Raw genomic sequence first — 22,421 nt, forward strand, 5'->3', positions numbered from 1 at the left:
GGTGCTGCTTTCTCTGTGGCAATTTTTAAGCCCATGGTTGTTAGTTTTTTACTTTGGCCAAAGTGGAAGCTTAAGCTACTAAATCAGTCATGCATGATGACAACAAAATTACTTTTTAGCACTTATTCTAAATTCGTAGCAGGGGACAATGGATGTTGTCATGTGAGAAGGGCTTATGAGTCAACCAATGTAATTAATCCATTTATCCTTCCGTATTAATCCATGGAGAGATAATCCATGGCTCCTACTGTAAATCTAAACAATGCTAATTAAAAACCTGACTGGCCTGATGAAATATGAACATAACTGGATGGGAGATGAACGTCAAGTGAGGTGTTGTTTCATCCATGTTTCATCTAATGACATCTTCTTTTCAATTTGTGAAGTCAGTGAAGCAGCTTGTGATCATTCAACATGTCAACATGTTGCTCCTTGTATTTCACCGTTACATATGGAACTTACATTTCACAGCTGGTTTTCTCAGATAGCACGTTTAAAATAAACTTGGGTGCAAACAGGACTTCTCATTTCAATTTACCAACTTTTTTTCACTTGGTTGTCTCCCTACTTTCAATTACATGTATCTTTGTTCTGGGCCCAATTTCATAGAGCTGCTAAGCACAGAAATTTGCTTCGCATAGATTTTTTGCCTAGTTAAAAACAGGATAACCGACCAAATTTCCACGTGTTTTACATAATAAGCAAACACAAACAGCTGAATATTAGTAACAAGCAATATACAACAAATGGAGAAAAAACCCAGAACCACTTAATTTCATGTTTACGCCATCTGGATGAATGATTGTTGAAAACTAACATATGGAAATGCCATGACTCTCTTTAAAACCTCTATGCTTTACAAACAATGAAGTATGTACTTCAATTCAAGGCAAATTTGTATACTCAATTTTCAATTTCTGTGGACACTATTGGTAATTTCTCACAATAATTATTAGCATAAAACCTTTCTTGATTACGAGCAATGGGGAGAGGTTGTTAGTATGAAACATTGTGGAAACAACCTCTGAAGTGACGAAGTTTTTGAGAAAGAAGTAATTTTTAGTCCTAGTAATTTTCCACGAGTTTGATTTTGAGACCTCAGATTTAGAATTTGAGGTCTCAAAATCAAGCATCTGAAAGCACACAACTTCGTGTGACCATGGTGCGACAAGGGTGTTCTACTTTTATAAATAACTTGCAACTTCGACCAATTGAGCTCAAATTTTGCTCAAAGTTTGTTATTTTGTGCATATGTTAAGATACACCAAGTGAGAAGACGGGTCTTTGACAATTACCAATAGTGTCCACTGTCTTTTAAAGGGATTGTCTACTTTAGTTATTTGAACCCACTCTCTATGACTGCAGGCCTGGAACTAAATCTTGTTGAAGGGTCAAAGGCAATTTTTCATTTTGCTAGTGGCACTTCCATTTGAAAATCTTAAAAGTCAATGGGAACTTTTGAAGGCGAGGGCACCAAGGCCAAAACCAGGGGCAAGGTAGGCCATGGCCTCCGTGGTCTGCAGTGTATGTAATTCCAGGCCTTGGCTGCAGTACTTAGAAGTGCAATCATTCGCAAAATGCATGCTATCCAAAGCTGCTGTACAAATTCTAACCCTGTCAGTTTTTTTGACATTAATTTTCAGAGTAATTTCCAAACGTACAGACCTTTAAAACCCTGCTGTTGAGGATTGAGGTTCACAAACAAATGCTGCTTGGCCAGCTGGTTTAACCATAGAGGAGCTAGAGTTCCCAGCTCTATGGTTTAAATTTCGAGCAAATCAGCAAATTAGGTTTGCTGAATGATATGCAAATGACACTTCTCCGTGCTCTGATGCTCTGCTCTGACACACAATCATTTGACAAACCATAGCAGTAATTTGTAACTGAAATACAATTGTTTCAAGGATATTTGATAATTCTGTTATTTTACCCCAACAGTTGTGTGAAGCGCATTAGCAAGTCCTCCAAATAACAAGTACTTAGGTGGGATTCGAAACCGTTGACTCCTAGAAAAACAAGCAATCTTTTCTGACAGGCTCTTTTCTTTTATAATCATGGACTGATGTTGACTAGTTTAAAGGCAGTGGACACTATTGGTAATTACTCAAAATAATTATTAGCATTAAACCTTTCTTGGTGACGAGTAATGGGGAGAGGTTGATTGTATAAAACATAGTGAGAAACGGCACCCTCTGGAGTGCCATAGTTTCCGGGAAAGAAGTAATTTTCCACGAGTTTGATTTCGAGACCTCGGGTTTAGAATTTGAGGTCTCGAAATCAACCATCTAAACGCACACAACTTCATGTGACAGGGGTGTTTTTTCTTTCATTATTATCTGGCAAGTTCGATGACAGATTGAGCTCAAATTTTCACAGGTTTGTTATTTTACGCTTATGTTGAGATACACCAACTGTGAAGGCTAGTCTTTGACAATTACCAATAGTGTCCACTGCCATACATGTAAGTATTACATATTGAGTTGATTGTCTCATTCCTTAACGTGACTGGGCAACAGAGGGCGCCATCACTTTTGTGTAATTTGACTGTTGAGCAAAAGTGTGCGTGTGCATTAAATCACATACTAGAGATTGCGCTCGGCGATTCCTGTGAGACCAGCGTGTGATTACAAACTTCGGAGGTAGGGTGTACCTGCACAAAATTTTAATATTTATTGAAACCGATCAAGGAACTTGAGTTAGTAATGCCTTAATATTAATCAACCAAGTGAACAACTTGCAAACATGTAATCATTTGGCCACAAAGGACGATTCAAAAACGAGTTGTTTACGAGCTCTTTCAAGGCCATTGGTAAAATATAGAAAAGTTTGCGGTAACACCATGTAATAACAATCTCTAAATGAGTTGGGGTGGTTCTGAAAAGAACCGTTGAGTTAATCCAACATTACATGGTGTTACCGCAAACTTTTCTATATCTTACTTCCACCATGCAAAGTTTCAAATCCTACTTAGCCATTGGTAAAGCCTGGGGATCGCAAAAAACGTGTATCATGAACTTCATCGATATATGTACCCGTATGGAATTGTCGCCAAATTGCACAATTTTTTGAAGAGACAATCTTAAATATATGTAGAATCCTATACCAAGTGAACAAATTGTGCAGACTATTCCCTCTCGTCACAGTTTAACTAACATTGCTGTGATGATGATTGCGCCCATATAATTGTGCATGCCTTCCTACTCCTGCCGATAGGTGGCGCTCTAATGAGACATTTCAACTCAAAATGATTTTAATTATGTTTAGAAACACTACTTCTGTTTTAAGACAACATTCAAACAACTTTTTATAAAGGTATATACAACCTATGTTCTGACCAAATTAACCAAGTTGTGCTTTTAGCCCTTTTCCCATGGCAAAAATGTAGCCAGGGTCCCTTGCTACAAAGTTTACGAGCATGGATTGTTTAATTGTTATCACCGTGCGAGACTGAATTTGCAAGCTTTCCCACAAGGAATTAAAAAAACTAACAACCCTTGTGCGACACGAGAGAGCACACACCACTGGTAACCAAACGCGCCATTGGTATACCTGAAAAATATTGTTAGTACCAGCGGAATCTTGACGTAATTGAACTGCGCAGGCGTTGATGCGTCCCCCAAACAGGTCCGGACCTCCGACACAATGTAGCAATGTTGGTCAAGTTTTTACCAGGGACCCTGGACACTCCAAAAATTATTGTCCTTTCCACTGAGGTACATTTTGTAAAATGTTACAATCTTGCTACAATTTAGCAAGAGACCCTTGCTAAATTGCTCTTGTGTGAAAGGGGCTTTTGAATGAAATATTAACCATGATCAAAAGCCACGGTCTGCAATATGGTGGTTGTTACTCAGTACACAGCGGTGAATACAAATCAGATATCAGTTCTGTGCACAGTATCTGTAAAACAACAACTGGTTGGAAAGAGTCACCTACATGTAAGAGCAATATAGCATCATCCAACCCTTTAGGCATAGTAGGAGGTAGAAATAAAAATATGAAGGTCCACTCAGGAGGAATAGTCTGGTGCCCTCCTCTTATCATCACCCTTTGTTCGTTTTTCTTGTATGTTTTAAGATGATTTATTGTGATATTTGGAAATAAAAAACAAACAAAACAAAACAAACAAACAGAATACACAATCTGAGAAACGTTTCTCAAGAAAGTGTTTTTGAATTCCTCTCTCTAAAACTATATTTATTTGAGGAGAATAGTTTCTCAATATGTTATACATTATCAAAAGCTGCAGTGCTTCTACCCAAGTCAGTTTTTATGGTGCTGATTTTTTTTTTAAAGTTATAACCAGAGGTGTACAGTCCTCTTAAAGATGCTATGTCAGATTTTTAGCCGATTTGACCCAACAATTTTGATGTGGGTCGAGAAAGATACAAGCTTTAATTTGAGCCATTGCTCGAAAAAGTCCGCCAATTATTAGTAGAAGTTAAATATAGTACTCAAAATTAGTTTTTGTCGAGATCACGTGACCAATTCTTATGTGTTTTAAAAGAAACGTTTTAAATTTTTGTCATGGTTCCTGACCATTAAAAGTAAAAGTTACATTTTTTTTCGTTTGAGAACTCTTTGAAATACCATTCACTCAAAAAAATCTATTTTATAATGTTAGGGGCCAAAAATCTGACATAGCATCTTTAAGGGTTGACCTTAGGGCCTTGTTCCCATTGGACTTTGTTTGGTTAAAGTACCCACGACTTTTCTGTAGAATGAACGAATTTAATCCAACAGGGACACAAGTTAAACTGCCCTCCCTGTCAACTGACAGCGACCATGATGTAAAAACCAACAGGCCGAAATAGGCCGTGGAAGACGGCCACACAGCCACAGTAACTTAAAGGAACACGTTGCCTTGGATCGGTCGAGTTGGTCTTAGAAGATGTATAAAAAGTAGAATACAATGATCCACACACATTTGCCTCGAAGTTGCATGGTTTTCCTTTTACTTTGCGAACTAACACGGTCGGCCATTTATGGGAGTCAAAAATTTAACTCCCATAAATGGTCGACCGTGTTTGTCGACGAGGTAAAAGGAAAACCACGCAATTTCGAGTGATACTTGTTGTGTGGATCATATATATTCTACTTTTAAAATATCTTTCTAATCATATGCATTCTTCAACAAATGAATACAAACGCTTTTCAGAGACCAACTCGACCGAACCAAGGCAACGTGTTCCTTTACTAATAATAAAAGTACAATAAGAAAAGCTCCGCACTGTAAACCTACCGCAGCCACTCTGTAAAACTATGCAAACGTTGCCGAAAAAGTTTATGTAGAAATGCAAGGTAGGGTACACAGATGCAGTCGTGATAAATTTCAGCATGGCAGCGGGAAAAAATGGGAACGCAGCTTATGACAAGTAACTTACGCATCCATTCACCATAGTCATCTTCCTCATCGTGACTCAACAATGCGTTTGACGATTCTACATCAAGTCTATCCCATTGTTTGATAGCTGCCGAGCTGTCCCATAATGCCTCATTCCTGTCTGTTGCCATGGCTCCTAAGGCTTAACAAAGCATCAGAATGAATTCAACTTCCTCCCCATAAGGCACAAAGGTCACTGCAGATTTCAAAGAACAAGAATTTGTCATTAATCGCATTCAACCACTATGCCAAAGTTAGAGTATAGTTGGCCATCTGTAAAGGCACTGGACACCTATGGTAATTGTCAAAGACCATGTCTCCTCACTTTGTGTATCTCAACATATCCATAAAATAACAAATACTGTGAAAATTTGAACTCAATTGTCATCGAAGTTGCAAGAGAATAATGGAAGAAACACCCTTGTCACACAAGCTGTGTGCTTTCAGATGCCTTGAATTCGAGATTCAAATATTTTAGGGAGAAATTACTTCGTTCTCAAAAACTACGTTACTTCAGAGGGAGCTGTTTCTCACAATGTTTTATACAATTAACAGCTCTCCATTTCTCGTAACCAAGTAAGGTTTTATGCCAACAATTATTTTGAGTAATTACTGATAGAGCCCAGTGCATTTAGTACATTGTTGCAAGTAAAACTATGGGTTAAATAAAAGAACATACGGCATGCATGATTTGTTATCAAATTCCATGATTTGTGGGTGATCCACTCATAGAAACATTTAAATGCTTGAGGTTGCCTGAAGCCAAACTGTCTACAATGTCCAAATTATTGGCTAAACAATTCTTATCAATTTCTAAAAAACTTTGTTTATTTATTACCTTAAAAAATTACTTTAGGAGACCGATTACTTAAATCAGGCAATTGTGGTGTGATGTGGCCGAGCGGTTAAAGAGCACCGGACTCATGCAAGCTGCGGTGTTTCTAATTAATAAGCAGTGTCAAGGGTTCAAGCCTATATTTGCTTCCTTGAGCAAGATGCTTTACCATAAATTTGTCCTTCGGGTCTTAAAACAAACCAGAATACTTTACTCGGGAAAAGTAGGGGTTAACTTGATTCTGGTTCACACCCGTAGCAAGCACACTTGTTTAAAGATTTCTTCAGGATTGCGAGCATATAGTGATTAAGTTCACTATTATGAGGCATCCTCGGTTTCATTACTAGCCGTCGATTTCACAAAACTCTTCTTAACTTGAGACTAATCTTAGGACTTAGGACGAGTCCCAACCCTGCACTGTAGCATGCAGACTTTAAGATTAATCCTAAGTTAGGACGAGTAACTCGTCCTAACTCGAGATAAGACGAGTCCTAACTCTTTGTGAAATCGACGGCAGGATTTGATACATGTTATGATAACCCCAAGATCCTAAACATAGTTGAGCTGTCCCAACACTCAAGTCGAGACTGATCACTACTTCAGTTGCGGGACAATTCTACTATTGGGATGCAACATATGCTCATGCTTCAAAACAACAGCTTGCCAGATATCGTTTACCTGATAAATTTGTGATTATAATGTAATATAAAACTGACAGAGTCAAACAGAGCAATGGTGTACTGTTTGAAATGTAAAATAAACTACTAGTTCTTTTCAGACTAGTATTTTATACTCACAAAAGAGATTTTATAATAGTGTTAAAGTATTAAATTAATAAGCCGAATTATGTTTAACTTTTCAAAGCACCATCAAGTTCACTCTTTTAAAACGGTTCAAATTACATGTGGTGCTCAAATGTGTGAAAAATAACAGAGTAAAATCACACTTCTCACAAAGCGTATAGCACATGTACATTTCATACCAACATGGCACAATATTTGTAACAGCTGCAATACCCATTTCTCAATTCGTTTTTTTCTGATCAAAAAAAAACCTTGTTGGAGACTTACCAAGTTCAACTTCACACTGGATCAACCAGAAAACTAAGTTGTCTTTGAATGTTAAGTACAGAAGTCCAGCAATGAAATATGGCAATTATTATGATGCACCTGTGATTTTATACAGAAAGCTACACCTACGCATGACATGTGCATCAGACTATCTAGACAATACAAATAATTCAAAATACACAGAGGGTAAATAATTATACAATAACTGATCAATACGCACAATAGGCAAGTAGGCCTACTGTACATAAGTATGGTTATCACGATACACACTGTCTGGGCATGTGCAGGTGTCTCAGCCATTAAAAAGCAGTTAGTTGAGCATTGAGTAGAAGGGAAGTTTCTCTATAGGTTTTTAAATGGGTTAGTATGGTCTACCCACTGAGGACATTTTTCAATAGGGACATCCTCACTAGTCATCTGTGTACAAAACCAATTAGGATTTCTTCAATACAGGAACAACAGAAAGTAAAATTGGTTTCCTCTAACGTAATTGTCAAACACGACTGTGTGTTTGTGGTCGAGTGGTTAGACTGCTGGACTTGCAATCACAAGGTTGTGGGTTCAAATCCTACCAAGCTAACCACTGATTTAACAATGACAAGAATAAATCTTACTGTCTAGTTACTGAATTACAATTTCTTGATTTGTGTAATGCATAATCATAGACGTTAAACCAACGTTTTTTGAGAGAGGTAATTGGCTGTTGCCAGCTTGGTGTTTATATCCCTTTGTTGCTGAGTTCCCTTGATGGGAAGATCATTCAAACAAACAAACAAATAAACAAACAAACAAACAAACATACATATGAACAATGCATACAAATGTCATGATTATCCAAAAAGCAGTCATGATACCGGAATATTGAGGGGCACAGAAGATGAAATTTTATTTTAGTTTATTTTTATGAGAGGTCTCCTAACATCACAAGGCCAGAGGTCCATTTCAAGGCGAGGGCTACACTTAACTGATTTGGGCTCTATGACCCAAATTAACAACCAACAAGGGCATGCTGTGCCTACTCATGGGGCTGAAACAGGGTTACCCCCTCACCGTCTGTAAGGTTTTATTCGGCATTTGTGTCACCTTATCATGCGACTAGGAACCTGGGCGGTAGAGCAGAATGCATAAATACCTTCAAATTTTTGACAATGCAAATACGGTTAATTGGTTGCTCAGGGCACACGTGTCATGACCAGGTATCAAACCCACACTCTCCTGCTGAGAACACCAGTGCTTGGGTCCAGCATGGAGGAAGAATCTTCCTCCATGGGTCCAGTGAACTAGACGGCTCGGCCACCACACGTCATTTGATCACCATTCAGTTCACCATGATCTTGTTCTTTTGAGACTCCCTACCCATGAGTGGGTTTTTTTGTTTAGGGGATTAGCTATTAATGAATTGTTTCTATCTTCTATAAAACTGTATATTGTCATGACTGATTGTTACTCCCCTTATTATTAATAATGCGGAAAATTCATTAATAAATAAACTTGACATCATGACAGGTAGGCCCCCCTATTCAAAATACAACTTTTGGGTGGACTTTAATGGAGTATACTGCAAATCTGTGCATTTTTAAAGAAAACTTTACAACTAATGTTCTCAAATAAAAGTGAAATGCCCACCCTATTAAAGGCAAAGTGTAACTCTGGTTGTTGAAACCATGGGGGTAGGAATACCTACCTATTGAAACTGTTGATAATCAAATGTAAGTGAAATTGTTTGATTCAAAAGGCGGTTATTTAAAATATTTCCCAAAAATCTGGAGCAGCATCGCCACGCAGGATGAATAATCCGTAAAAAAAATGAAATACAAAATCTGAGAAACGTTTCATGCAGAAATACTTCTCAGATTTAAATATTTTTTAATCCCCTTCTCCATCTCTCTCTAAAACCCCATCAAGTGATTTGTTTCTCAAAATAACTGCATCAACAGCTGCAGTGCTTCTTACCTTCCAAGTAAGTTTTTATGGCCATGAATATTTGGGGTAATTACCAAAGGTATATCCTCCCTTTAAAGCCATTATACACTTTCGGAACAGAACAAAAAATAAAAGTTCACAGATTTACAAATAACTTACAGGGTTTACAGAAGGTAATGGTGAAAGACTTCTCTTAAAATATTATTTAATGAAATGCTTTACTTTTCGAGAAAACATTAAAACAATATCAATTCTCGATAGCGAGAATTACGGATTTATTTTAAACACATGTCATGACACGGCGAAACGTGCGGAAACAAGGGTGGGTTTTCCTGTTTATTTCTTCTGACTCCGATGACCGATTGAGCCTAAATTTTCACAGGTTTGTTATTTTATATATAAGTTGTGATACACGAAGTGTGGGCCTTGGACAATACTGTTTACCGAAAGTGTCCAATGGCTTTAAGCCATGTTCATGAATATTTGTCAGCATTTCCTTTCAGTTTCTAGGTAACCAATTAGGTCAGCGGTGTTTCCACACCAGTAGTGACACAGCTTTGCCAGTAGATCCAATTTCCCTAATATGTAGACCCAACACCTGTTGCTTTTAATGATAGGGAGCTTAGTATTATCTCCCCATTATCAAGTAATCAAATGCTTTTTATAGACCAACTCGACCGATCCAAGGCAACGTATTCTTTTAATATTTAGCAAAGTGGAATCTAACAAAAGTTCAGCTCCAATACAGTAAAAGAGAAACATACACTGTCTATTACTTTGAAGTTTTTATATTGTATGAATGATGGACTTCAATTCCTCAGAACAAAAATGTGAATGTGTGGTGGTGCTGTCAATACTACATTTTGATTTTTGACAAGTGCATTTATTGTAACTTTTAATCTCAGCTGTACATTCTGCTAATAGGGCTATAATAGACATAGGCTCTAGTACTTTTGTATAAAAAAATTGCTATATAAAACTATTTGTATTTTCATACTAGTTTGGAAATGCAAAATGCAAATTTGTGTTTTAAGAATGAGCACAGCACCCTCAAGGGTCTAGGGCTATAGATAGCTTGGAAGGTAGAGCGCCGGTATGATAACATTCATTCCTCCATGGTGGGACCAATAAAAATTGAATTGAATTGAATTGAATAATCCAGAGACTGTTGGTTCAATTGTCGCTCTCGTAATTTTCTATCATGTTCAACCCCAAATTTTGAAGAAAATTAAACAGAATATAATCTATACAAGTTGAGCAAATTTTCCAATTTAACAGTTGAACGCACAGGTGGAAAGCTTCAGAAGTAACATTAGCAGTGATAACATTACAATGTTGTCAATAGGCCCCCGTTTGTCTTTAAATTCACCCAATCAGTTTCCCTTGTGGTTGTTTACTTGTCACATCTCCTTATTGTGATCCCCTGGCTGCCGCTTGCTTCCCATGATGTGTCAAAAACTTGAGTTGGATCCCTGGCTACACAACAGTCTGGCAGTCTGAATGGCTTTTCACTGACACTGGCACCCAGAACAGAGAAATAAGGAGACCACAAACATAGGGCTAGAATAGGTCATTTTGGTTCAAATCGTGACACTGTTCGACCCCAATTTTTTTCAAATTTACCCAGTCAGTGTTCGCTGCTATATCGCTACTTCTGTCCGACAGTTTTCAAGGTGTAAATAAGCCCTATTTTGGGGTTGGAAAACTTTCTGCATCAGGCCACCACTTTTTAAGTTCTAGGACATTTATTTTGATAACTCGGCAGGCTTGTTAGGACGTTTGTTGGTGGAGTGCACAGATCAGGCCCAAAAGTGGTATATGGAGGATTTATGAACTAGGTATCAACTCAAACTGCTAAAATTTAACATATTAAAACATTTCAAATTAATTTGTAGTGATTATTGATTACTTCTAGAAACTATTTGTTGCGATAATAATGTAACCCTCCTTGGAGGAGGGTTACGTATATCGCAACTAAGAAACTAGTATAATGCTCCCCCGCAAAGTAGCTTACTCCTAGAACTATATGACTGAGTGAGGGTTAGTTCTGCTAATGACGATAGGGGCACAAACCCTAATAATAGTTCTTAGACAGAGTACCCCGTGAGAGATTCTACTGAGTTACTTTGACTGAGGTTAATATTACCATTACTCTATGTATGATATTACATAACTTTGACTTGGTTGGTTTGGGGTATTTCAATTTTCTAATATTAATAATATCTGGTGTTTTTTATAATTATAGTAACTTGCCTTTCTCGTTTAATATGTCTCAATTAATGCAGTCATATCTACAATGTGTGTATGACTTGAGTTTGCAACATAAAGTCAAATTTACCAGCAGACAACTTTCTCACCATCCACCACACGACACTTTTGTTGTGAACGATTGACCTCTGCTGACTACATGTACACCATTCCCGTGCTTGACTGCTGTGTTTATTTTCTGCTACTACAGAGTAGAGAGAGTAGAGAGGATGATGCTCTACCGGTGTATACTGCCCCCTATTGGCAGATGCCATTCACATATCTTGATCCTGACTGCCCACCACGTTATTGTAACACATAGCTTATTTTGGAACCAGTCTAGAATGGCAAGATGGCAGCGCCCTGGCGTGCAATCGCTTTTGAGAAATCACACAGTTTTATTCGCTCAAACTCTCAAAAGTTCCTGCCATACAACAATGGAAGGTGCTACTGCCAAACAACAGGTAGTGTATTGACTTATTGAAATAAATCCTTGTGTTTTAAATCTATATGATGATGTTTACTGAGACTCGGACTGTGCGCTACACACACATGTCGCATGCCAAACAAATTGCACTGCACTCATCTCATGATACGGGTACGACGACAGACCAGTCAGTGCACACGCCAATGGTCGACAAAATGGGGGGGGGGGGGGGTGTTACTAATTATCTTCAATAACACTGTCAACACACGAACAGTAATATCAACACATGTGCACCACCAACACCGCCCATTCATTTTAAATAGACAAAAAAAGGGAACCAATACATTGTCATGATTGTCCGTATCCTATCCTTCCACCACTTTTTCACTCGTAATGAAAGCTTTTCTTTAACATTTAGGCCCTATAATAACAATCCTATATAATTATATTGGATTATAATATTATTAATGATATTTTGATTTTTAAGAATATTTTTATTTTCCAATTAAAACATCTTATTTACTTTTACTTTTTGTGTAAATAAGTGAAAAAGTGGTGGGAGGATACGGAAAGTTTTCAGATGGCCGGTTATGGATTGATTCAAGACGTCTGTGATTGATGAAGGCATATAACAATTTACAATGCCTCGCGGCGCTGTGGCGCGCTGTTTTTTTACTCCGCGCTTCTTACTGCTGCTTCATGTTCCACTGTGATGGTGCTAGGTAAGATCAAAATCGACATGACTAACGACAACTTACTAGAACAGTCAAGTCATACAGTGCATCTGCGCTCAACCATCTATCTAAAATGAAGTAAGGCTATCAATATCCGAAAACAACCGGTTATTAACAACTCCAGCTGGTCATTATCAATCGTTTAAACACCCCCCATATGACGCACTCTCCACCTATAGAATAACGAAACTGTCTGGGGTATTTATGAATACTAAATAGAAAAACTTGCGGGTAAAACCATGTATAATATTTCTTTTGAGGGAGTGTTGGCTCGTCTTCAGGAGAATGCTGGACTGCTGGTGGTGGTTGAGCTTAAGTATGTCTTAAGGGATGTACCCTAGGCCTGGGCGAATTATTCGAATATCCGGTTAATGCCTTTTTTTTCTTAACCGGATATCCGCATAGGGCGCGAATACCTATTTATAAACCGGATAGTTCTGTAATTACAACCAAGTAACCGGATATTCTTTTAATATCCGAATATCCGCGGACGTCGGGCGACAACTGATAGGAATGTTTTGTCTGAATCCTTATGAAACTTCTATTAAGACAGCATAAAACAACATAAATTAACTATGCTCACCTCCGTGAAGAGTTAAAACAGTGACATTTCTGACGTAATTTGTTCAAAGATTACGAAAGTTTTCCTTCACGTAGAGTCAATCACGATCAAAAGAAAAAGCAAATCGCCATCTTTAAATTAGATCCGGTTATTTTTATGAATGAACCGAGTGACACTGTCTAAAACTAATATCAATCCGCCCATACGATCTCATTCACAAACGAACAGCGCCCTCTAGCGGCAACAAAAATCTTTTTAATTTTTTTTTTTTTTTTTTAATAGCGCCTCTAGCGGCGAAAAAAACTATTCAAATATCCGGTTAATTTCAGATAGTTGGCCAGCGGTATCCGAATATCAAAATTTCACTATTCGCCCAGCACTAATGTACCCGCAAGTTTACTATTTAGTATTTATAATTACTTCTTAAAACTTCAAATGTTTTTTTTTCACAGATGAAGGTTTCTCGAAAAGTCCATTTTGGCGAAACATTGCTAGGCGCAAGGACCAGGCATCTAGAAGTATCTTAGCAAGGTTATCAGGAAAGACATCAGAGGAGAGTTTACTGCAGTATTGTAACAGTCATGGCAAAGTTGTACACTCATTCACATACAGCCAACAGTTGCATGTAAGTTCTGGCAAGTGATCAACACTCGTGACGGGAAAAGTTTGGGGTAAATCCTTTGGGTGTGGAAGTATCAGCCACCTTTGCTGCCTTCAGTTTGTTAGATAGTGTGGCGCAGAATATCAGTATTTTGATTTTTTTTAAAGGCAGTGGACACTATTGGTAATTACTCAAAATAATTATTAGCAAAAAACCTTTCTTGGTAACGAGTAATGGGGAGAGGTTGATAGTATAAAACGTGAGAAACAGATCCCTCTGAAGTGCCATAGTTTTTGAGAAAGAAGTAATTTTCCATGAATTTGATTTCAAGACCTCAGATTTAGAACTTGAGGTCTCGAAATCAACCATCTAAACGCACACAACGTCATGTGGCAAAGGTGTTTTTTTCTTTCATTATTATCTCGCAAGCTCGATGACCGATTGGGCTCAAATTTCCACAGGTTTGTTATTTTATGCATATGTTGAGATACACCAGCTGTGAAGGCTAGTCTTTGATACTTACCATAGTTTCCACTGCCTTTAACAAATGTGCGCTCATTTGTTTTTTAGCCTAACATCGATGTTATTTAAAAGCATGTATACTTGGTACCTTCCTGAGTTCTGGGAAAAAATCCACAGGCAAATTACTTGGGTGGAATTCGAACCAACAACATTTGCCGATGGTTAGATTTAACGATTTAATGGATGTTAAATTTTGCATTGAGAACAAAGAATATCATTTGTGTTTTATTCTTCGGTGTTCTAGTGGGAAGACATCTAGTGGGAAGCAATGCAAAGATCGTGGGTTTTAACCAACTGTAGTGATCTGCCTGTGGATTTTTTCACAGAACTTTGAAAGAACTGAATATACAGTGCTTATTACACAAGGGTACAAAAGAAATTCTTTTCTATTAAATTGATGCTCTTGGTTGTTTTTTTTAAGTAGCTTTAAGTATGACCTTGAGATGAATTTGAATGACACAACTTTGTGTGATAAAATAAGTGTTCTACATGATGTTTTAAAGTGAGTTTATAAACCAGTTTCCTTATTGTTACTTGCATCCACAGGGGCGATATGCACTGGTAGAATTCAAGACAACTGATGCAGTCAATCTTATCATAGACAGAGCCTATGCCTCTAATCATAATACTCAAGTCCAGTCTCGATTCCTGAGTTTCTCGGGGTCAGGGCAGAGTAGTAACACAGCCAGGAAGAACCAACAGCTTAATAAAGACTGCAGCATCGCAGAACTCCAAGAAAAACTGGCTGAGGGCAAGTCGGTAAGTGACTCAATAAGGTTGACAGAATGTCTTCAAGGTGAAGTATACTAGGTCAAGGTCAAGGGGCGCTATAAAAATGCCTATGTGTGTATTATGGCTGAAACAAAAGCAGTTCCGAGCCATAACTCAAGATAAATGATATCGGTCTTATTAAGTGGGGCTGTCTGTTAACATTTATAATGCTACCTTTATAGTAAGTGTAGTTTGGATAAGTCAACTTGTGACCAGCGAGTTGAAACACCTGTCTCAAGCTCTGGTGTTTCTGATCTTTGGATGGGACATAAAGTCGTTCGTCCCGTGTATTGTGTAACACATGTAAAAGATCCCAGTTCACTTATCGAAACGAGAAGGCGTTCTACCCAGTGTTCCTGGTTTGATTGGCTGCATAGTGCGCCACAGCACCTTGTGAACCGTTACATATTGCTATAAAGGAATTGGTCCAGGCGTAGAAATACACAGGTGCCATTGCCTTTGCTGCTCTAGTCTAGGCCTTGGTGCCACTTCAAACAAATTCCATAGACTTTAAAGATTTCCAATGGAAGTGCCCTTTGGAAAATGAAAGTGGCCTTGACCTTGTGAAGATTTGATTCCAGGCCTGTTGGCTCAGCATACCTTGCAGGACAAAATGCTGAGCGCTATGATAACCCCAAGGGTGTAATAAAGCACTATACAAGAACCTAGTGTTAGTATTATTATTTAAAAAGTCGAAAATGACAAACATTCCAACCTTTTCATCAACTTTCTGTTCTTGTTCTTATCTTTGCTGTTCAGGTTTCAGATCAGCTAGATATCCTTACCAAAGAGCAAGAGCTGAGTGACTCTGAGACTCGTCTTCGTTTCTTAGTGTGTTCCTTGATTGAGGAGGCGTTTCGTAAGATCCTTCCAGACTGCTCCCTGCACTTGTTTGGTTCTTCAGTCAATGGCTTCGGCAGACGCAGCTGTGATGTGGACATGTTTCTGGACCGGAAAACAGCTCAAGGAATTATCCCAGTGAGGATGGTGAGTGGGAAATGAATCAATAATAACAAAAACAAAATTCTTATATAGCGCATTTCACAATAACCATATCAATGCATTTACATTAGTGCCCTGGTAATAGGGCCAATAACATCCCTTTTAAAGGAACCACTGCCTTGGATCAGACGAGTTTGTCTATAAAAAAGCGTTTGTAACCGTTTGTTATAAAATGCATATGGTTGGAAAGATAATTTAAAAGTAGAATACAATGATCCACACAAGTTTGCCTCGAAATTGCGTGGTTTTCCTTTTACTGTGCGAACTGACACGGTCGGCCATTTATGGGAGTCAAAAATTTGACTCCCATAAATGGCCGACCGTGTTAGTCGACGAGGTAAAAGGAAAACCGTGCAATTTTGAGGCATGTTTATGTGGATCATTGTATTCTACTTTTACAGCATCTTTCTACCCATATGCATATTATAACAAACGCTTTTCAAAGACCAACTCGACCGATCCAAGGCAACGTGTTCCTTTAATGTTTCTCAGCTCCCTGGGGAGTATACAGCCCTGAGCTACCTGTAAGGCGCTTATGAAATTTTCATTCACAATATCAACCTCTACCCTCGCAGGTACCCATTTTTACCCCTGGGTGAAGAGAAGCAATTATAGTAAAGTATCTTGCTCAAGGACACAAGTGTCACGACCGGGATTCAGACCCACACTCCGGTGACTGCACCAGAACTTGAATTCTATGCTTTAAACCACTCGGCCATGGCACTCTACAATCAAGGGTATTATCGTGGCATGTCTTGGCCGAGCGGTCTAGGTCATAAGACCCAAGCCTGGTGTTGTCAGCAGCAGAGTGTGCCCTTGAGCAAGGAACTTAACCATAATTGCTTTGCAAAAAGTTGGGATGAGATAAAGCACTAATTAATAACTCAGTGGAGTCAGTATTTAGCCATAATCGTACCTGCAAATTCAGATAAACGAAGTTAACACTTCGACTTCATCTTTTCCTTTCGCTTTGCATCCTCTGGTTAAAGGCCATTTACAAAAGTCCTGTTTATAATTATTTCATTGTATTTGCACTGTCCATGCCCTCAAGTTTCATCAAGATATCTTCTCTTTTTCCTCCTCCCTTCCTAAACATGTCTAGCGAGCCGGCGAATACAAACTAAAATATGATCAACAATCGGCTGATTCTGAGCGAGTTGCAACCCAGGCAACCCTGTCCACACTGGCATCCTACCTAGAGAAACAAGTACCTCATTGTATGTCTGTTGCTAGGATACTACAAGCAAAGTGCCCTCTGGTGAAGTTTCGTCATCATGCAACGGGGCTCTCATGTGACTTGACAGGAGACAATAGGTGAGAATGCATGTCTTTAAAGCCAGTGGACACTATTGGTAATTGTCAAAGACTAGCCTTCACAGTTGGTGAATCTCAACATATGCATAAAATAACAAACCTGTGGAAATTTGAGCTCAATCAGTTCAAACTTGCGAGATAATAATGAAAGAAAAAAACACCCTTGTCACACGAAGTTGTGTGCATTTAGATGGTTGATTTCGTGACCTCAAGTTCAAAATCTGAGGTCTCAAAATCAAATTCATGGAAAATAACTTCTTTCTCGAAAACTATGGCACTTCAGAGGGAACAGTTTCTCACAATATTTTATACCATCAACCTCTCCCCATTACTCCTTACCAAATAAGGTTTTATGCTAATATTTGTTTGAGTAATTACCAATAGTGTCCACTGCCTTTAAATAAAAATGACAATCATACAATTTGTAATCAAGGATGAAGGAAAATTCTCTTCATTAAACCGGTCTGGAGCAGTGCCATTTTAATTTTGGCTAACCTCCGTTATGCACTCACACTTTTCAAGTCAAACCAATTGTTGAACCAATATTTACAAATTGTAAGCAACATTTAATGATAATAAAGATTACATTCAAATTCTGTCAGAGTTGTCAGTCTTTAGTTTCAGATACCATAATTTCTTGCTTTTCTGTCCTTTTCAACCATTAATCAAACTTTTTATACAGTATTTTCAAGCTATTTGTACTGACCACATCTATTTTAATGGAACTTCTTAAATATGCAGAATTGCTCTGAAAAGCAGTGAACTCCTTTACATCTACGGTCATCTGGATCCCAGAGTGCGCCCTCTTGTGTTCATGATTCGTCATTGGGCTCGTTACCAAAGCATCACAAGCTCCAATCCAGGTTACTGGATCACTAACTTTCCCTTGACGCTTCTAGTGGTGTATTTCCTGCAGTCCCGACCCAAGCCTATTGTTCCTTCATTTGACTACCTTCAGTCTCTAGCCGGTAAGAATTTGACATTTCACTTTCAATCATTCATCTGTTTCTTATTTGTGGATTTACATTGAAAGAAATATATCCCTGCCAGATTGATAATAATAATGGCTTCTAATATAGCTCTCATATCCGTCACTCAGTGAAGGCGCTTCAACTTTCAGTATTTTCCTGCAAGATATTGTGGAGCTTCATTTTTAAAGTATGAGATGAAATCCTTTTACATAGCAGCCAATCAAACCAGAAACAGAAACAGAAACACCAGAGCTTGAGTCCATTGCTCTTATCTGTTCGGCCCGACACGCAAAAAAAGTGTTGTTTTAGAGGCTTACAACGATCTCATTTTTAACTGTTGTGACAAACTTGTAAAAATTGCCGCTTGTGACCGAATTGTGTGACTATTTAGACACGCGTGAAGCACGCATTCTTACATTCTAACAACATGCATGTGTTCAGAGGCAAGTTTTCCGCATTCTTAAACTTGCTCTTAAAGGATGGCTGCTGTGTTTTTTATATTCATTTAAACGATTAAACATGACTTTTTAAACCTGAAACATTTTTTTTTTTTTTTTAATTAAATGCGCAAGTATTTTAAAAATGGTTTTCAAGAGATTTGGGGAGCCCAACCCGCCCCTAAAAGGGAGCCTTCATTTGCATAAACGTGACGTCATGTCGGTAACCCGAGCCATCGAGCCCCCTGGCTGTGTGCATATAGAGACGTGTGCACTGTGTGGCCTGGTACCTAGGCACGTGTAGTTAGGGACCAGACTCTTTTTGCCGACAGTATGTTTGAATTCCCGACGTGACGTCGATGGTAGGGGGGCGGTAACAATCCACAAAAGGGGGGGGCATGACTTATTCGCTAATTACGCAAGTCAGATATGTCGGGAATAAACAAAACACATTTTATTGTTGTTCAATACATATATCACAAATAAATGACAGCAAAATTAACAGTTTTATTTGAATTCACTGCAGCATCCCTTTAATGTAAGTACTTTTCAAGAGAAGCTACATCATTTTTGCACTGACGCAACAAGAAATGACATTTTTCTTCTTAATGGACTATGCCCAGTCTCATCAATGTTGTTTTTATCTAAGAATGCATTCCTGGTATGCTGTATGCTTTTTTTTATTATTTTAAGTATCTTTGATTTCATTACTAGTTGATTCCGATCGCTGTATGATTGATGGAATGGATTGCACTATTCCTGGTGATCTCACAACCGTTGTGCCTACAGAGAACACACAAACTACAGGTAACATTTAGAACTCTATAATTTACTGATATCACTAATTGCTAACGGTTGTTTATGTTTGTCAAAGTAAGGATTTTTATTCTAAGAAATGGACGTGTGACCCGTCACCTGGAAATCAAGACATTGTCACAACCCTAAATACACCTCTTTTTGAAGATATGTTTTGTTGGAGTTGTTGATTTTTAGATTTCTCAATATTTTTTAATCTTTAGGCTTTCATCTAACACTTCCTAAATAAATCCAATAAGTTTGTGATAAATATCGTCAGCAATTTGTGTGGATTTCATAAAAATTGCTTTTGCATATTTTGGAGCAACTGGTAAATGGAGTTTATTGATCAATAGTGGTCTCCAAAAATTACTTTTGCAAAAGAAACATTCTTATTCAAAGAACAAATTTATTTGTGAATTTTGATTTCTTTTACCAAACTTATTTACACTTTTTCTGTAACACCCTTTTAATCAATACTATTAGGAGTTGCATTTACCAACCCGAGCCGATGATTTGGCTTTTGTAAAACTTTTTTGTTAAACAATACTTGAAAAGGTTGGAGGTTCAAGGTAAAGTAGAGTAGAGAAAGAAGACAAACACAGGAAGATAATTAAAAGTTTCCTGCCATTTCCTAAAGACAGTTTCTTCTATTTGCAAGTATTTTCAGTTTCTATGATATTGAAAGAAGTGTTTCTTCTATTTGCAAGTATTTTCAGTTTCTATGATATTGAAAGAAGTGTTTCTTTTTACCATTTTGCAGCCCAGTTACTACATGAGTTCTTCAAATTCTGCACATTGTTTGATTTTGAGGGTAATTCTGTCTCGGTGCGTAGAGGTACGTCCTGCCCCAAGCAAGATCCAAGCTTTCCTCTTCACATGCAGAATCCCTTCGAACCAGAACTCAACATGTGCAAGAACGTCTCGCAAAGCCTGCTACAAGACATTCACAAACACTCCCATCATGCATTGCAAATAATGGACCTCCCAGGATTCCAAGGACCTGAGTCTAGGTCAGAGGTCATCCAGCCATGGGGAATCGGAGCCCTACTGACCTCCGTCAAAGCCAGACGCAGTGGGAAACGCTCTCTTTTCATCAACAATGGAGTGGGGAATATCTTGCGGGGTTTGTCTCGGGAAAAGAAACCTTCAACCAGTTCAACAAAAAACGTCTCCACTGTCACACTCACTGGGAACGAGTCTAATTTACAACCTTCAACCGATTCAACAGAAAACAGCTCCACTGTCACAATCACTGGGAACGAGTCTAATTTACAACCTTCAACCGATTCAACAGAAAACAGCTCCACTGTCACAATCACTGGGAACGAGTCTAATTTACAACCTTCAACCGATTCAACAGAAAACAGCTCCACTGTCACAATCACTGGGAACGAGTCTAATTTACAACCTTCAACCGATTCAACAGAAAACAGCTCCACTGTCACAATCACTGGGATTGAGTCTAATTTACAGGGGCTCTCTCATCTTCCAGTACAGCATACCAATGGCAGGACTGTGCAAACACAAACACTGACAGCGCTTGATGCAAGTCTTAAGTCCCATAGTACAGTGACCTCTGAGAGTGAACAGAGAACACCTAACAACACTCCTTCAAATAAACATACAAACAACAACAACATTCATGAAGACTCTGAATCAGAGACTGCTTTGTATTCTAGGCCAGAATTAATAGCAGTTCAACCTGTTGACTCTCACCACAAGAATGCCTCTGCAATGAATGGTGTTGAAGGCACACTAACTGAATCTCAAGTCTCAAGGAAGCATCCAGTTCCAAAATTACAAATAACAATTAATGACGTCAGAAGAAGACTCTTTTATAGACGGCAAGAAAAAGTTACCAAAGGCATCGTTCATTGATGGGGGTTTTTGGTCAAATTATTAATTAAGATTTACTAAACCCTTCTACCATGCTGCACATTGTTCAACATGTTCAACAAGAAATGCATGATACATTCAGTTGCTCAGTATACAACTATGCAATCTATAATTGTATTTAAAGCATACAACTTCAGGGGTTGAATATTTGTATGGCTTCTGACTGGCACCCCAAATCAACGATTTTGAGAGACCGCCAACATGGGGGAAGATAGCTCAGTTAGTTGAGCGCGGTCACGTTACTCCATTGGCTCAAATCCAGCGCGAGTCAATTTTGTTTTGTTCAACCCCAAATCATTTATAAATGTACACAGTCAGTTTGCCTTGTGGTTTATTGATAAAAAAATAAAGAAAGTCACTATAACTTCACGCCACAGTAAGCAAGTATTTTTGAATAGTGAAATGGCACCAAAAGTGCAGACAAATTCAGTGTGATTTGATGTCTTAAGTATTCTAAATTTTGAGAATGTTATTATAGGTCCAAGCCAATGACAGTGTTCCAACTAACCCCTGGTAGGGATGTGAAAAAAAGCAGTTCTTTTTCAAAGACACAAGTTCCGAGGCCAAGATACGAACCCACACCCCAATGACTTAACCATCAGAACTTAGTCTGTTGCGTTCGTTTAGCCTGGTTCGTACTTCAACTGAACTGCAAAGGCGCAGCAATTTTCCTTGCATCACAATTGAAAACACCACATACTTTAATTTTTGCATCACATAATTCGCTTTAAATTTGCATGAAGTATGAATGGGCCTTTAGAAAGCTGGACCATAATTTATATGCTTTCTTTAAAGGCAGTGGACACTATTAGCATAAAACCTTACTTGGTAACGAGTAATGGCGAGAAGTAGATAGTATAAAACATTGTGAGAAACGGCTCCCTCTGAAGTGACGTAGTTTTCGAGAAAGAAGTAATTTTCCACAAAT

The 22,421-nt window shown here is 38.3% G+C and overlaps 2 protein-coding genes across 7 annotated transcripts in view; one reads left to right on the plus strand and one right to left on the minus strand.

Moving 5' to 3' along the window:
• Positions 1 to 11,699, minus strand: part of LOC117288347 (endothelin-converting enzyme 1-like) — a 36,118-nt gene extending 24,419 nt beyond the window's left edge. Inside the window, exons 1-2 of one of the 6 annotated variants that reach the window (XM_033769169.1) lie at positions 11,569 to 11,699; positions 5,385 to 5,579 (exon numbers count right to left, since the gene is read on the minus strand). In XM_033769169.1, coding sequence (XP_033625060.1) covers positions 5,385 to 5,514 — 130 coding nt within the window. In that variant the 5' untranslated portion in view covers positions 5,515 to 5,579; positions 11,569 to 11,699. Of the gene's footprint in view, positions 1 to 5,384; positions 5,580 to 11,464 lie in introns of those variants that run through there. The other 5 variants (XM_033769167.1, XM_033769168.1, XM_033769171.1 and 2 more) reach the window with 5 other exon arrangements.
• A 111-nt stretch (positions 11,700 to 11,810) lies between these two features.
• Positions 11,811 to 22,339, plus strand: LOC117288069 (poly(A) RNA polymerase, mitochondrial-like). The gene is made up of 8 exons (XM_033768765.1): positions 11,811 to 11,922; positions 13,634 to 13,806; positions 14,851 to 15,063; positions 15,835 to 16,062; positions 17,180 to 17,391; positions 18,133 to 18,359; positions 19,514 to 19,606; positions 20,358 to 22,339. Exons 1-8 carry the CDS (start codon positions 11,811 to 11,813, stop codon positions 21,473 to 21,475), a joined length of 2,376 nt encoding a protein of 791 aa, XP_033624656.1. The 3' UTR covers positions 21,476 to 22,339.
• Positions 22,340 to 22,421: the final 82 nt, after the last annotated feature.

The sequence above is a fragment of the Asterias rubens genome, chromosome 3 (assembly GCF_902459465.1).
Source record: "Asterias rubens chromosome 3, eAstRub1.3, whole genome shotgun sequence".
Lineage (NCBI taxonomy): Eukaryota > Metazoa > Echinodermata > Asteroidea > Forcipulatida > Asteriidae > Asterias > Asterias rubens.

Excerpts from the sequence above, each read along its gene's own strand:
- LOC117288069 (XM_033768765.1), top strand. The coding sequence starts at position 11,811 with ATGGCAGCGCCCTGGCGTGCAATCGCTTTTGAGAAATCACACAGTTTT. Across the intron at positions 16,063-17,179 it reads GAATTATCCCAGTGAGGATG|CGAGCCGGCGAATACAAACT; the intron begins GTGAGTGGGAAA and ends AAACATGTCTAG. Across the intron at positions 17,392-18,132 it reads GACTTGACAGGAGACAATAG|AATTGCTCTGAAAAGCAGTG; the intron begins GTGAGAATGCAT and ends TTAAATATGCAG.